Source organism: Oryctolagus cuniculus, chromosome 4 (genome assembly GCF_964237555.1).
Source record: "Oryctolagus cuniculus chromosome 4, mOryCun1.1, whole genome shotgun sequence".
Taxonomy (NCBI): Eukaryota; Metazoa; Chordata; class Mammalia; order Lagomorpha; family Leporidae; genus Oryctolagus; species Oryctolagus cuniculus.
The window spans coordinates 340004-357251 of NC_091435.1; the positions used below are offsets into that span (position 1 = coordinate 340004).

Below are 17248 nucleotides of genomic sequence, written 5' to 3' on the forward strand. Positions count from 1 at the left end.
AATACAAGTATATCTTAGTCTTCTCAGGCTGCCATAACAGAACACCACAGACAGAGGGGACTTAAACCACAGAAATTAATCTTCTTGCAGCTTTGGAGGCTGAAGTCCAAAGTTCAGCATGGTCGATTTCTGATGAGGGCTCTGTTCCTGGGTAGACGGCTGTGTCCCCATAGCTCCCAGTGTCTCTTCTCATAAGGGCTCTACCATCACAACCTCATCTAAAACTGTCTCCCAAAGGTCTTGATGCCAAATACCACCTCCCTGCTGGTGGCAGTGGAGAGGGCATGGGGACACAAATTGGTTACAGTACTGTGATAAAGAGACAAGTCCTAAAGTGCCAGAGGGAAAAAGGCACATCCCATACACAAGAACACAGATGTGGAACAACGCTGGAGGACTGACAGTAGAGCCCGCACTCACTATTAAGGCACAGTCATTAGAGAGTGTAGTTTTGCCCTGAAGACAGCTGAAGAGATTAACAGGACACAACAGAGGGTCCAGAGAGGCTCACATACACTGCACCTGCCTTAGACCAAAGTGCACAGGGAATTCCCTAAGGGTCAGCAGATTAAGCAGCGGCTTGAACCCTAGAATCCCATGTAGAGTTCTGGTTGAGTCCCTGCTGCTCCAACTCTGATTCAATTCTCTGCTAATGCACATGGGAAAGCAGTGGAAGATGGTCCAAGCCCGTGGGCCCCTGCTACCCATGTGGGAAGCTCTGAGGGAGTTTTGGGCTCCAAGCTTCAGCCTGGCCCAGCCCCAACCCTTGTGGCTATTTGAGCAGTGAACCAGTGGATGGAAGATACCTCTCTCTCTTCCCTCCCACCACACTTCCCTCCCTCCCTCTCACTCTCTGTCACTCTCCCTTTCAAATAAATAAAATGAATTTTTTTACAGGGGGAACTTCCTGGAGAAAATGTGTTCCTCCTAACTGATGGTCAGGAACACACTAAACAGCTATAGGCAAAATGCAGCCTTTGATCCACACCTATAAACCTACACTAAAACTAAAAGTGGATCATGGACCTGAAGGTAAAACCCAAACTATAAAACTTCTACAAGAAACAAAAGAGACTCTTTGTGAACTTGGGCTAGGCAAAGACTTCGTAGACCTAAGAACAAAAGCACTACTCACTGAGAAGGGGAAGACCCTGCCAAGGACCCCACTCAGGAAAGTCCCCATGCAGGCACCTGCCACTGGGGCTGAACAATGCCCAGGAAACGCCAAGGGCAGTCGTCTCAGGATTCAGGGATGTGGCAGCTTCTACCTCTGTTAAACTAGGCAAAATAGTTTACATATCTATTTAACACTAGTAAGTTTTATGTGACCAGAAAACAAACTATTTTCAGTAGGATAGTTTTTATAAACTATTTCCAACTGGTAAAATATCTGGTGAAATATTTCTTAGACTATTTCTTTAGTCTCATGTTGAAAGAACATTTAAAATCTTCATGTTCTTTTAGGCATTCTCAACATTTCTTTATCCCTATTGAAAGTTTTCTGAAAATGACTTATTAAAAAAGCATAAATGTAAAGGAAATCCACAATCACAAAATGTTGGAAATGCTGTTAAACGGACAGGATGTTCAAAGGTTATAAAATATAAAATATAACCTATAACTGGAAACACAGATTTCTTTCCAAAGGGCATTCTGATAATTGAAGTGAAATATCCAAGACTAATCTAAATTTTCATAGAAGTACTGCCAAACGATGGCAGAAATGCACTGAGAAGGAAAAAAGTACCAGCACCTAGCAACTGCTCCACAAAGCACAAACACAGCTGGAAACTGGACAAAAATGCTGAAGAAATTCCTGCAGCAAAGGTGGAGAGTGATTTCTGCAGAGACTTCTACAAGCACCCCCAGGAACACAGCACATCAGCTGTGTGACACATGAAACACACTCCAGTTACATGAAAGTTAAATTTTTTTCTTGAAAAATACAATATAAATTATCGCTCAAATAAAAAATAGTTTCTTTAGCACACATTTTGGCAAAGAAAAAGGGAACTGAAATCCTCGGTGACCAGAACACAGCAGGCCCAGGCCTGCCACCCTGCCCTCCAGGGCTGCGAGCCTACCTGAGCGGAAGCGCTCATCCCGGGAGGTGGTGGGCCGCGACTTCTGTTTGGGCACAGCCGTGGTTTGTGAAGGCCCAGGAATCTTATTCTCTGCTGGCAGAGACAGGTTTACTCCTGAAACACAATTTCCTGTGCATAAACAATTTGCTTTTCCAATTATGAGAAATTCATGTGAAACAGCATGCACTTGTCACACACATGCTACAGAAAACCTGTTGCTCTGGAGTCAGCACTGGCATGGAACCACTGTGAGGCCGGCAATGGCCACGTCCACGCTCCCCTCTCCCCATCCCTACCCCTCATTCACCACGGCAAGAGGGACCACCAACACCCTCCTGCCCTGGGCAGCTCTTCCACTGTACACAGCCACAGGTCTCTGCCGGAGACTGCTCAAGAGGGTCCTCCAAGGCCTGTCTCTGTGTGTGTTTCCTGAATGGCCCAGTTCACTCCCTTCCTCAGCACCGCCCCTGGGGTCAATAAACTCTGCTGAGAAACAGTTACCAACTCATTCCTGGGATGACCACTAGCTCTGGGCACAACAGAGAGGAGTGGAGGAAACAACGGGAGGAGCTTGACAGCTTCAGCCACAAGGTGAGCAGACATCAGCCATGTGGTCAGGCTGCCCAGCTGCCTCGTGCGCCCTCGGCTGACTCTGTCTCCAAACTGCTCTGTTCCTACAAGCAATCAGTGCTCCTCACACTCCAGCACTGGGGGTCTTGCAGCAGTGGGTCACGGACCACAAGATGCCTTCTGGATGCTGAGGGAAGGAACGAGGTAGGAGTGAGCAGGTCATCGGACAAAACCCCTGGCATTGTCTGAGTCCTAAGAGCTGACAGCAAACAGCACAAAACCTTCAGTTCTGTGTCAACAAAAACAGGAATGTGTTTAACTCTAGCCTTTGTTTTAAAAGCATCTCACAAAATTGGCCAGCAACAATCACAGTTACCACTGGCTCCTCCCTTAGTCCTACCACTCCCTGAAAAGAGGCAGAGACAACCCTGCATCAAATTTGCATGACAGGTCACGTGGCAGAAGGGACACTGTGTGACTGTTCCCCCACCCCCACCCCCGGCTGTTCACAAAGGTGACACAGCTGTACCTGACTCCCTAGAACAACACGCGTGAAGCCACTGAGCCCTGCATTGGGGAAGTAAGTGAGAGGACACAGAGAGAGATGGAGGTGCCAGGGTGTGGGGGGAGGCCCAGTGCTCAGCTGCAAGAGCCTCCCCACCCTGACAGCCACACCCGTGCTGAAGGGTCCTCAGGACGCTGGTCCTGGACTCAAGCACCCAGCTCTGGCTCTCTGTACACCACAAAGAGCTCCCTCCAAGCATGGCCCAAACCAGACTTGTGAGCAGAGCAGCTACACTGAAGCCTGCAGCACTGGAGAGCAGGAACACCCTCCAGAAGCCAATGCTTACCTCTTCCAACATGAGTGTGCAGGCAGAAGAGTCTGCACATGTGTGCACACACACAGATGTACCTGTATGTACAGATATGAGTGTACAGCAATACTGATCAGTATGTCTACTTTCTTTTTGTCACTGGATAAGACCTCTGTGAAGTTCATAATGGAGAATTCATGGAGCCTTATGCATTGTGAATTATAGTGATATACCTGAAATGCTCCAAAATATGAGTGTTTTTATTCTTTGACAGCAATGTATTCACTCAATGAGGATACAAAGCCCAATGTGGAATTACTGAATAACTACTGGATTAAAATATCGGATACAGGAACGGTTGTGCAGCCTAGCAGTTAAGATGTGGCATCTCACAGCAGAGTACCTCGGTCTGAGTTCTGACTCTGGCTTCCCACCAATGCAGACCTACGAGGCAGCAGTAATGGCTCAAGTACTGGGTCCCTGCCACCCCACTGAAGACGGATTGAGTTCCCAGTTCCTAGCATTAGCCCTGGCCACTGCATTCCTTAGGGGAGTGAACAGCAGATGGGAACTCTCTCAAATAAACACTTGAAAAAAAGAGTAGATGATAGTTTTCATTTCAACAGATACCACAAGATAAATTTCAAAACAGATCACAGCGATTCATACTCCTATGAGCAACATATAGAAGTGTCATTTCTCCACATCTTTGTCAGCATCAGTATCAGAAGGTTTTGAAATTAGAGAAAAATGGTTCATTTTAATTTGCATTTTTGTAACTACTACTGAGGCTGAACGTAATTTAATGTTTACTGCCAATCCACATTTTCTCTTCTTCAAATTTCTCTCCATTTTACCCAGCCAGTGAGTCTCCCATAGAAGGACCAGAAAGCCCGGCACCTCTGCTCAAGCCACGCTGGGCTGTGCACACTCAAAAGCTGCAGCCTGGCAGGGGCTGGTGACGCCATCCAAAATGTCTCTGTCTCTGCGGACAGTCACAGCTGCCTGTCGCCAGCTCTCCTATCTTGCCCATGAAGACAACCCCCATGTAAAGGTTATTCAAATATTGCCCTGAATTTTACAACTGTTGTCACTAAAAACATATTTAGTGTTAATCCTTCTCAAGTTTCCACTCAAGATTGGTAGTGAGGAAGAGTGTTCTGGCCTCTTCCAGGACAGCACCAGTGACTACATGGATCCTGGCCATGACCTCAAACAACTGCAGCCCCCTTCCCTCCTAACCAGGTCATCAGCTCCACACACTGACATCATCCTGTGGCTACCCTAAAACATGCACAATCTCAAAGTCCAATAGTCGTTACTTTCTTTCTCAAAACCTTAATGTGGCACAGAGAGTTAAGCTGCTGCCTGTGACATTAGCATCCCATGTAAACAAACACCAGTTTCAGTGCTGACTGCTCCAGCTTCAGATCCAGTGCCCTGCTAATGGCCTGGGAAGGCAGTGGAGGATGGCGAAGTGTGTGGGCCCCTGCCACCCATGTGGGAGACCCCAGATGAACTTCCAGGCTCCTGGCTTCATCCTGGCCACTGTGCCCATTTGGGGAGTGAATAAGCAGATGGAAGATCTCTCTAACTCTCCCTGTCTCTCTGTAACTCTGCCCTTCAAATAAACAAATAAATCTCAAAAAAAATTTTAAAAAAAATTATTGGATACTCTCAACATTTTTCTCCTTCTAATGGATTACTAATTCCAACCCCAGGTTTAAGAGAAAACTAGCCAGTGGTGTACAGGCTGGACTACCTTAGGTTCTCATATCAATTTTGAAACTTAAGTTTATTTGAAAGGCACAGACACAGAGAAGGGGGAGAAGGGAGAGGAACAGAGATTCTATACACTGGTTTATTCCTCAAATGGCTGCAATGGCCTGTTCTGGTTCAGGACAAACCCAGGATCCCAGAACTCCATTTAGATCTCCCGTAAGGAGAGACCCAAGCCCCTAAGCCATCTTCCACTGCCTTCCCAGGCTCGTTAGCAGGAACCTAGGTAGGAAGCAGAGCAGCCAGGACCCAAATCAGCACTCGGATGTGGGATGCCAGTGTTGTAAGCTATCACTTAACCCACTATTGCCAGCAACACCAGCCCCTGAAACTGCCAGTCTTAACAGTATCCAGTTTTTCAATTTTTTCTTCACATATAGAGTCTTGGTTATTTCTTTGAAATGGATATTGATCTTACTATAGGTTGTGTCTTTCTTATTCAATATATTAATAGGCATTTGATAGTTTTCATGACAAATATCTTTTTCATATCTCATAACAGATACATTGCTAAAGAAAAGCCATTAACTCCATTTCTCACCTATCTATCAAGTCTAAAATTCTTACTGATTTGAATGGTTAAATAAGCAGAGTCTCCTCGGTTCTTGTAGCATCAAATTTCACCCATAAATAACGATGGCTGGTTTTTGCTCTCTAACATTCATCCTGTTGTGCTTCCCCAGGCACAGTCACAGTGTGAGGCCTCAGTGGGCACAGCAGCTACCCCTGCCCACCCTGCTTCTAATGGAGATGGCTACTGTGTGTGACTGATGTCCGGCTGGATAGTTGCTGGTTCTGGCATATGGGCCTTAAGATAGTTGCAAAGTTTCCTTCTGTTCTAATTTTGCTGATTGTTTTTGTTTATTTGGATTTATAAATACAAGGCATCTTCAACATGTTCATGGAAATGCCTTTTAAGAAAAAAACCTATGGAAGGTTTCCAAAACTTTTTGCACCAAAATAAGCATCATTTAATTCCATTTTGTCATGAACTTTTTAAAGTACTAGCACATCAGTACATAAAGAGTCTTCTTAATCTTTTTGTTGTTGATTTATTATAAAATATATCATTCCAATATAGGTAGTATAAAGCACTGTATAACTGAAGAAGTATTCTATAGTAAATGACCAGTGTAAGGGTAGGTATCTGTCAAGCACCAGGAACAGCGCCTGAGATGCCCACACTCCATGATGGAGTGCCTGGGAGCCAGTCCCAGCTGTACACACAATTCCAGCTTCCTGTTTTTTTTTTTTTTTTTTTTTTTTTGACAGGCAGAGTGGACAGTGAGAGAGAGAGACAGAGAGAAAGGTCTTCCTTTGCCGTTGGTTCACCCTCCAATGGCCGCCGCGGCCGGCGCGCTGCGGCCGGCGCACCGCGCTGATCCGATGGCAGGAGCCAGGAGCCAGGTGCTTTTCCTGGTCTCCCATGGGGTGCAGGGCCCAAGCACCTGGGCCATCCTCCACTGCACTCCCTGGCCACAGCAGAGGGCTGGCCTGGAAGAGGGGCAACCGGGACAGAATCCGGCACCCCGACCGGGACTAGAACCCGGTGTGCCGGCGCCGCTAGGCGGAGGATTAGCCTAGTGAGCCGCGGCGCCGGCTTCCAGCTTCCTGTTGATGCCCACTCTGAGAGGCAGCAGGTTCCTGCCACCTATGTGAGAAACCTGCATGGGATTTTGGTTTCTGGCTTTGGCCTGGCCCAGCCACAGCAGGCCTGTGGGGAATGAATCAGCAGAAGGAAGATCCCTATCCATCTCTCTCTCTCCCCCTCTCTCTTCCTTTCAAATAAATAAAAATAATAAAGTTGACAACTCAATGTTTATTTAAAAAAAAAAAAAGAACCAATCAATGTACCCCCTGTACATTGCTAAAAAAAAAAAAAAAAGTCATTCAACAGCCTCAGGTGGTCCCTGTGGCCATCGCCAACCTTGCTTCCACAAGGAAACCTTTTTTTTTTTTTTTTTTTAAGATTTATTTATTTATTTGAAAGTCAGTTACACAGAGAGAGGAGAGGCAGAGAGAAAGAGAGGTCTTCCATCCGCTGGTTCACTCCCCAACTGGCTGCAACAGTAGGAGCTGCCCCAATGCGAAGCCAGGAGCCAGGTCTCCCACATGGGTGCAGGGGCCCAAGGACTTGGGCCATCTTCTAATGCTTTCCCAGGCCATAACAGAGAGCTGGATCGGAAGTGGAGCAGCTGGGTCTCGAACCAGTGCCCATATGGGATGCTGGCATCCCACTACGTAGGATGCTGGCTTTACCCACTACGCCACAGCACCGGACCCAAGGAAACCTTTCTGACTTCTGGGAAAACCATTTCCTTTTTTCCATTTTACCAACTATGTAAGAGTCTATAATTAGTACAGTTTGGTGCTTTTTAAACTTATATTGGCAACACTCATTTGAAATGGCTTTTGTCATTCTCCATAATCTTTATGAAATTCACCCTTGCTAATGCACGTGGCTCTTTAGCCTGACACTGTCTGAACCCCGCTGACAGGTAACTGCACTCTTGGCAGTTCAGAGATCTAACGGACATTCCTGTGCACACAGCACTTATCAGGAATTCCTCTGGGGTCTATCTGCACCTGAGGGACACTGCTGACTTCCCTACATAACCCTAGCTGTCTTGCACCACTCTTCAATTCCTCTCCAACACGGTGGCGGGGGGGGGGGGGGTGAGAGTGAGAGGGAGAGGGAGAGGGAGAGGGGGAGGGGGAGGGGGAGGGGGGGAGGGAGAGGGAGAGAGGGAGAGGGAGACAGGGAGGGGGAGAGGGAGAGGGAGAGAGGGAGAGGGAGAGAGGGAGAGAGGAAGAGAGGAAGAGAGGAAGAGAGGAAGAGAGGAAGAGAGGGAGGGGGAGAGGGAGGGGGGAGAGAGGGAGAGAGGAACAGAGGGAGAGGGGGAGAGGGGGAGAGGGAGAGGGGGAGAGGGAGAGAGGGAGGGAGAGAGGGGGAGAGGGAGAGAGGGAGAGAGGGAGAGAGGGGGAGAGGGAGAGAGGGAGAGAGGGAGAGAGGGAGAGAGGGAGCTTCCATTTACTGATTTACTCCCCAAATAGCCACAACAGCCAGGGCTGGGCCAGGCTGAAGACAAGAGCCTAGTGTTCCATCCACACATCTCCCATGGGAGTGCAGGGGTCCAAGCACTTGGGCCATCATCTTTGCTTTCCAAGTGCATTAGCAAGGAGCTGGATTGAAGTGGACCAACTGGGACTCAAAGTGGAGTTCATATGGAATGCTGGCGTTTCAGGTGCAGGCTTACCTGCTGTGCCACAACACCAGACTCTAGTTTTTGCCTCTCGTATTTTGGTCTAATACACCTAGATACAGATTTTTTTTTTTTTTTAAGGTTTACTTTATATATTTGAAAGAGTGACAGAGAGGGCGAGAGACAGGGAAAAAGATCTTCCATCTGTTGGATTTCTCCGCAAATGTCTGACAGTCGGGGACATGCCAGGCTGAAGGGAAGAGCCTGGAACTCCATCTGGGTCTCTCATGTGGGTACAGGGGCCCAAGCTCTTGGACCGTCTTCTGCTGCCTTTCTAGATGCATTAGCAGGAAGCTGGATGAGAAGTAGAGCAGCCGGGACCTGAACTGGTGCTGATTTATAGGGATGATGGCATCACCTGCTGTGCCACAACAGCCTCTGATAGTTTTGTGTTCAGTGGTGTGACCCTTAGAAACAGACAATGAGCTGTGCCTGCACAACGGCCATAATGCCACTTCTGCCTGAGGCATGGCAAAGCCCACCCCTGTGTGCATCTCTGTCCTGTGCATGTCAAGTCCACGCATGTACTCCTGTCCTATGCTTGCCAAGCCCACCATGCACGTGTGTGCCTCTGCTCTAGGAATGCGAGACCCACATATATGTTTACTCCGTGGTGTGGAAGGCCTATCTGTACACGGCTGCCCTGGGTATGCCAAGTCCCCATGTGTATATACCTCTGTACTGCTCACACCAAGCCGACTTGTATGTGCATCTCTGCCCTGTACACGCCAAGCCCATTCATGTGCCTCTGGGTCTGGCTGCTCTATCCCACTGGCCCAGCTATGCATGGCCCACCCTGTCTCAACAACAAGAACTTCCCAGGAACTCTTCGTATCGAGGTTAAGCAAATCCTCCCAACTCATCTTTTGTGAGCATGGTTTGGATCCTTTGACTTTTCACACTTGGGCATAAATTTCATAATTAGCTTAAGTTTCACAAAAAAAGTCTGCTGAAATGATGAATGTGTAAAATCTTCATATCAGTCTGGCGGAGAACAACTAACTTCTTTATATAATATTTGTTCTCGTCCCAGTAAAGAAGTGTGCCAGGCTGTCCTACAGCTGTAAAAATAAAACAAGTCCTACTTGGAAATGAAACCTATATCAAGTCACAACTATAAATTATAATCTATGCCTTCGAATTTTTCTACTTAGCACTAACAATGTTTTTCCAGTACTACTAAAATATCAAATATATACCAATGTCTAAATGTGAGTTAACATGCTTAACCAATACTGAACTCTAAACTCAATTCCTGAGTCAGCCTGTGGAACTTCAAGCACACTGGCCTTACCTGGAACAAGCGGTACATAACGAGCAAGCAGCTTTGCCCTTTTCTTTTCATATCCTTTTTGAGTGATGTCACCTAGAACAACAGTGAAAAGAAGAATTATACTTCTTATAAAGTTCCAAGATTTTTAAATTAAAAACTAGTTTATAATTAAAAAAAAACTGGAAATATTCATGAGCTTCAAGTGAGTGACTGATACACACAGCAGTTAGTACAGATTTCATATGCACGTGGCTGAGTAAAAGAAGCCAGATTCAAAATGCTACATACTTAGTTATTCCATTTATATGACAATTCTGAAAAGACAAAACTGTAAGGTCAGCGACAGACAATACTGCCAGTGGTTGAAAGAAAGGGAGGCGGTGACCAGAGTGGACAAGGGAGGCTGCGGAGAAGCTGCTCTATGAATTGATGTGGTACGCATTTACCAAAAACTCGCACAACTGTGCACCAGAAAGGATGAGTTTTGTTGTAGGTAAACAATAGCTTTTAAAAAGTTGTGGTAGCTCAATTCCAAGATGGCAGAATAGGGAATGACATATTGTGCTAGGCTAGGGATAAGTAATTAAAATAAAAAAAAGTGTAGGAAGTACATTCTCAGGGAAAAGTTAGAGAAAACCACAGTGGAAATTTTACGGAAGAGGAACGCCGTCGATCTGTGTGCCAGGTGCGGACGCGCAGCATGAACACGGACACAACACAACTCCAGCAGCCGAGAGCTGGAGAAAGCACCAGCTTTGGAGACTGAGGTGAAATCAAACTGCAGCAAGCTGTGCCGCTGCTGAAAAAGGTGGAGGGAGAGTGTGGCGTGAGTCCAGGCTGGAGCCCTAAGAGAGAGGTATGGACCCAGTGAAAACTGGGTGTGTGTGTGTGTGTGTGTGTGTGTGTGTGTGTTTCTCACTCCACCCCCAACAATGGGGCCAGGCAACCAGCGGAGAGGGCAGGCGCCATTTTGGGCATAAGCGGCAACCACAGAAGCCTTCATGCACACACACGGCAACTGGCTGAGACAAGACGCCATCTTCTCAGCAGTACTGGTGGCAGCAGCTCCGTGCAGCTGGTGGGAAGAAGACAATATTTGGCCACAGGCTCTTGTATACACGTGTGATTGAGCGGAGGAAAAATTCCACATTCCCCACTGACTCTGAGTCTGGCTGTGAGGTCTGAGAGGGGGCCGGGCAGCCACACAGGACTCTGAGGCACCCAGCCTCCCAACACACCACAGGCTCCGGCTCAGACTGCCCAGGTGGAGTTCGCACAGGCAGCAGGGCAGAGCAGCTTCTCTGTACCCCGTGACTGTGGAAGCCTTGTGTGCTGAGACTGTGGGGACTCTGACTGCACGAGAGGGTGCAGGGTGTAGCTGGGTCTCTGTGCAATCACAGTGTGCAGCTCCACACACTCTGAGCTCCCTGATTGCCCGGGGTCCTGGCAGCGGGATCTGTGCTCACAGTGAGGACTACACGGATCCTTCCCTGCAGGTCATACAGCAACACAGATGAGCACTGCACCCAGAGGGCTACACCCAGGCATTGATCACTTTGGAAGAGAGGAGGTGAGGGTGTGACCACATCAACAAGGGTGACCATACCCCTCCTTCTGTTAACAGGAGGAGATCTGCCACACCCAACTTGGGTGCTACCTGGATACTCGTCCCACCCTGGGGCACTGACCAGAGATCCCTGGACACACCCAGCACAAACCTCTGGTTACTCACTGAAAGTGCAAACACTCCAGTAAGCCACAGATGCACAGTCCATAGATAAAAGCCGTCAGGGAAAAAACAAACAAACAAAAAAACATGAATCTCCACAAATGCCTAAAAATAAACATAGAAATTCAAGAAATAAAATAAGGATGAAGTCTCCAAGATGGTGGAGTAGGGAGGGAACTTACTCCTTTAGTCTAGGAGAAGATAGTTTAAAAAAAGTGGAGACAGTGCAGTCTCAGGGAAGTTAGGGAGAAAACGACAGAGGAAACTATGCATATTAGAGGGACACAGTGGACCTACATGGCAGGCATGAGTGCCCACAACTCAGGACCCCAGCAGCAGAGAGCCTCTGCACCAGCACTGGAGAGTGAGTTGAGACCAAGCCATTGGAGATGAAGCTGCAGGAAGTACCTAGAGGGAACCTGGCTTGAAGCCCCATGGGGGATACTGTACCTCCCAAACTAGAGGAGGAAAAAAAAGGAGGGACACTTTTCTCTCTCGCCGATCACCTTGCAATGGCATCCTGTAACAAGCCAATAGAGCAGGCATCATTTTGGACATACAAAACAGCTGTGACAGCTCGTGTCTGTGCCCAGAAACCAGCCGAGTGGAGACTCCTGACTGGTGGGGAGAACTAACAGGGAGCGGGTGCTTGTGACTGTGGGATGCTTGTGTGCCAGGACTATGAAAACACTGAGGCTACACAGGAGGACTCAGGGTGTAGCTGGGACATTAGACAGTCACTGCGGAAGGCTCAACACAACCACAGCTCGCTTGTTACCTGGTGAGGGACGTTGCTGGGGAATCTGGGCATACACTGAGGACTGCACAGATAATTTGTGTGGTTCTTGGGGGAGAGTGGATGAATATTATACCCAATGGGGCTAGCGCTCAGGCACTGGTCTCTTTTAAGGAGAGGAGCTCAGCTGAGTCTACACCAACAGACAAGAAACCTCCCTTCCGATTAAAAAAAAAAAGGCAATTTACTGCATCATACCTGGTTGTATAACCTCAGACAAGCCCTTCACCCTGGAAAACTGAACAAAGCTCCCTGGCCGCAAGCAACATAGCCTCTAGATATTCCCTGAAAGCAGACATTCTACTTATCTACAGAATCATAGTACAAAGATAACAGCCGCCACAGCAGAAAAAAACAAAAGAAGAAACCAATGAGTATCTCCACAAATGCCAAACAACAAATGAACCAATTCAAGAAACAAGAATAAGGACGGTAACATGATTCCCCCAAAAGAACACAACACTTCAATACTAGAGCGTGAAGATCATGAGATTGAAGAAATGCCAGAAGTGAAATTCCAAAAATTGATTGCAAGATTACATAGAAGTAATCAGAAGCAAATGCATGAGCTACTGAAATACGTACATGACATGAAAGAAAATTTCTCCCATAAAATTGAGATCTTAAAGAGAAATCCAATGAAATGAAGCATTCAATAGAACAAATTAAAAAATGCAGTAGAAAGCCTTAACAACAGAATCAGAAAAGCAGAAGAAAGAATCCTTGACTTAGAAGACAAAGCACAGGAAATTATACAGTCAAACCAAAGACAAGAGAAGAAAATTATCAAACAAAAAAACACTGTTGGGAATCCACAGGATACTATCAAATGACCAAAACTAAGAACAAAAACCCTATCATTATCTCAATAGATGCAAGAAAGCATTTGATAAAATACAACACCTTTTCACAATGAAAACTCTAAGCAATTGGGTATAGAAGGAACATTCCTCAACACAATCAAGGCAATTTATGACAAACCCACAGCCAGCATCATATTGAATAGGGAAAAGTTGCAAGCATTCCTACTGAGATCCAGTACAAGACAGGGATGCTCACTCTCACCATCGCTATTCAATATAGTCCTGAAAGTTGTAGCCAGAGCCATTAGGTGAGAAAAAGAAAATAAAGGGCAACAAATTGGGAAAGAAGAAGTTAAACTATCCCTATTTGCAGATGACATGATTATATATATAGGGAATCCAAAACTTCACCAAGAGACTATTGGAACTCATAGAAGGGTTTGATAAAGTAGCCAGGTATAAAAGCAATACACAACACAGGATCTAAAATCAACAGCCTTTCACACACAGACAATGCTAAGGCTGAGATTGAACTTCTAAGATCAATCCTATTCACAATAATCAAAAAAATATATATATATACACACACCTTGGAAAAAATTTAACCAAGGATGTCAAAGATCTCTACGATGAGAGTTACAAAACATTAAAAAAGAAATAGCAGAAGATACAAAAAATGGAAAAACCTTAAATGTTCATGGATTAGAAGAATCAATATCATCACAATGTCCATTCTTCCAAAAGCAATTTAAACATTCAATACGATACCAATCAAAATACCAAAGATATTCTTCTCAGATCTAGAAAAAAATGATGCTAAAATTCATTTAGAGGCACAGGAGAACTAGAGTAGATAAAGCAATCCTATACAACAAAAACAAAGCCGGAAGTGTCACAATACCAGATTTCAAGACATACTATAGGGCAGTTATAATCAAAATAGCCTGGTACTGGCACAAAAACAGGTGGACAGACCAATGGAACAGAATAGAAACACCAGATATCAATCTAAACATCTACAACCAATTTACATTTGATCAAGGAGCTAAAACCAATCCCTGGAGCAAAGACAGTCTCTTCAACAAACGGTGCTGGGAAAACTGGATCTCCACATGCTGAAGTATGAAGCAAGACCCCTACCTTACACCTTACACCTTACACCTTACACAAAAATCCACTCAAGCTGGATTAAAGATCTAAATCTATGATCTGACACCATCAAATTATTAGAGGACATCAGAAAACCCTGCAAGGTACTGGCACAGGCAAAGACTTCTTGGAAAAGACCCCAGAGGCACAGGCAGCCAAAGCCAAAATTAACAAATGGGATTATATCAAATTGAGAAGTTTCTGTACTGCAAAAGAAACCCTCAGCAAAGTGATGAGGCAACTGACAGAATAAAGGATTAATAACCAGAATCTACAAAGAGATCAAGAAACTCCACAACAACAAAACAACCCAGTTAGGAAATGGGCAAAGGACTTAAACAGAGATTTTTCTTTTCTTTCTTTTCTTTTCTTTTTTTTTTTTTTTCCAACAGAGTTACAGAGAGGCAGAGACAGAGAGAAACGTCTTCCATCTGCTGGTTCACTCCTCAGATGGCCGCAATGGCTGGAGCTGCGCCGATCCTAAACGAGGAGCTTCTTTCGGGTCTCCTATGTGGGTGCAGGAGCCCAAATCCTAGGGCCTTCTTCTATTGCTTTCCCAGGGCATAGCAGAGAGCTGGATCAGAAGAGGAGCAGCCAGGACTAGAACCAGCACCCATATGGGGTGCCGGAACTTCAGGCCTGGGCTTTAACCCGCTGCGCCACAGCACTGGCCCCATAAACAGCCATTTTTCAAAAGAAGAAATACAAATGGCCAACAAACACAGGAAAAAATTTTCAGGATCACTAGCCATCAGGGAAATAATAAAACCACAATGAAGTTTCACCTCACCCCAATTAGAATGGCTTTCATACAGAAGTCAACAAAAAACAAATTTTGCAAGGATATGGGGAAAAAGGTATCCACTGTTGGTGGGAATGCAAACTGGTAAAACCACTATGGAAGACAGTGTGAAGATACCCCAAAAATCTGAATATAGATATTCCACATGACTCAGTCATCCCACTCCTCAGAATTTACTCAAGGGAAATGAAATCAGCAAATAAAAGAGCTATCTGTACCTCCATGTTTATTGTAGCTCAATTCACAATAGCTAAGACATGGAATCAACCTAAATGCCCATCAATGGAATGCTAGATAAAGAAATTATGGGATTTGTACACTATGGAATACACACAGCAGTAAAAAAAAAAAATGAAATCCGATCATTTGCAATAAAATAAATGAATATGGAAAACATCATACTTAGTGAAACAAGCCAGTCCCAAAGGGACAAATACCATATGTTCTCCCTGACTGTGACAACTAACATAGCACTTAAAAAAATATGTACAAGTAAAACTGACACTTTTAGAAGGGATGATCTGAGCTGCCCCTGTCTTGACTGTCCAGGAAGTTTCTTTTGTTGTTGTTTTTATTTTTCTTCCTACTATTATTTTTTAAGATTTATTTGAAAGACAGAGTTACAGAGAGAGGCAGAGACAGAGAGAGAGGCCTTCCATCTGCTGATTCACTTCCCAGATGGCCGCAACGGCTGGAGCTGTGCTGATCTGAAGCTGGGAGTTTCTTCCCGGTCTCCTACGTGGGTGCAGGGGCCCAAGGAGTTGGGCCATCTTCCACTGCTATCCCAGGCCATAGCAGAGAGCTAGATAGGAAGAGGAGCAGCTGAGACTAGAACCAGTGCCCATATGGGATGCCAGCACTTCAGGCCAGGGCGTTAACCTGCTGCGCCAAAGCACCAGCCCCTCTTCCTACTATTTGTTGAACTTTTTACTTGACATAGAGTTAATCATATGTGTATAAAGTCAATTAAGGATGGATATCAGTTAAAAAAATAAGAGTGGGAATAAGAGAGGAAGGAGGAAGGCTGTAATTATAAAGCTGTATAGTTCTGCATACATTCCTATAGACTTACTTCTAAGGGTACAATTTAAAAACTTGCCATGGAACATGATGTGCTTTCTGTTTGTAAAAACTTGCCACGGGACCCTAAATCCCATTAAATTGGGATGTAAAAATGCCCTCTTAATTGTTAAAGTGGTCATATTAAGTGTAAAAGTGACCATATAGGTAGGATTAAGTGTTAAAGTGATCATATAGATGGGATCAAGTGTCTGGTAATAACAACTGACAGAATTAAAAAGGAGAAAATGCTCCAACATGGGAAGCAGTCCACAAGCATATTCACAGATTGACAATCACTTTAAGTAACACTCTGACCTCAGAATCAGCCCTTAAGGTTTCCTGATCTGGATGAAAAGTCCATGAGAGCATTTCAGGCATGGAAAGCCAAGACACTGTGGCAAAAATGTTCTACATGAAGGATCTCATGAGTGAGAACCCAGTGGAAAAAAGTGGCCATCAAACAAAGATGTACTTTTCTCTAAAGGGAGGAGAGAACTTCTACTTTGCTTATGGCCTTGTCTAAATACTGACAGAGTGTGTGGATTCAAAAGGCTTCCATAGCCTAGGAAGTTCATGTCATGAGCCTCAGGTGGTCACTGACATCATACATAAGAGTGTTAATTGTTAAATTAACAAAAGGAGTCACTGTGCACTAACTCCCCATGCAGGACCTCTGTCCTCAATGAGTTTTATTATGAGAATTAACAGTAAAACTTGTTCTCAAACAGTTTGTGTGTGTGTGTGCAAATTGTTGAAATCTTTACTTAATATAGAGTTGGTCTTCTGTGTACAAAGTTAATTGAAAATGAATCTTAATGGAGAATGGGACTGGGAAGGGGAGAGGGAAGAGGAGGAGGGGTGGGAGTGTGGGTGGGAGGTGGATATGGTAGGAAGAATAACTATATTCCTAAAGTTGTACTTAATGAAATTTGTATTCCTTAAAAAATAAATTATATTTTTTAAAAAGTTAAAAAAAATACAGAAGACAACATGATGCCCCCAAAGGAACACAACAATTCAATATTAGAAAATGAAGAGATTTATGAAATGGCTGAAACAGAATTCAAAAGATTAGTTGCAGGGTTACCTAGAAACAATCAGAAGCAAATCTATGATTAAAGCA

At 45.1% G+C, this 17248-nt stretch overlaps 1 protein-coding gene across 10 annotated transcripts in view; it reads right to left on the reverse strand.

The window, feature by feature from the left end:
- DIP2A (disco interacting protein 2 homolog A) overlaps window positions 1-17248 on the reverse strand; it is a 112818-nt gene that overhangs the window by 73004 nt on the left and 22566 nt on the right. For 6 of the 10 annotated variants that reach the window (XM_051859505.2, XM_051859511.2, XM_051859516.2 and 3 more), the window contains exons 2-3: window positions 9806-9877; window positions 2085-2213 (exon numbers count right to left, since the gene is read on the reverse strand). In XM_051859505.2, coding sequence (XP_051715465.1) covers window positions 2085-2213; window positions 9806-9877 — 201 coding nt within the window. The remainder of the gene's footprint in view (window positions 1-2084; window positions 2214-9805; window positions 9878-17248) is intronic. The other 4 variants (XM_051859509.2, XM_051859506.2, XM_070071724.1 and 1 more) reach the window with 1 other exon arrangement.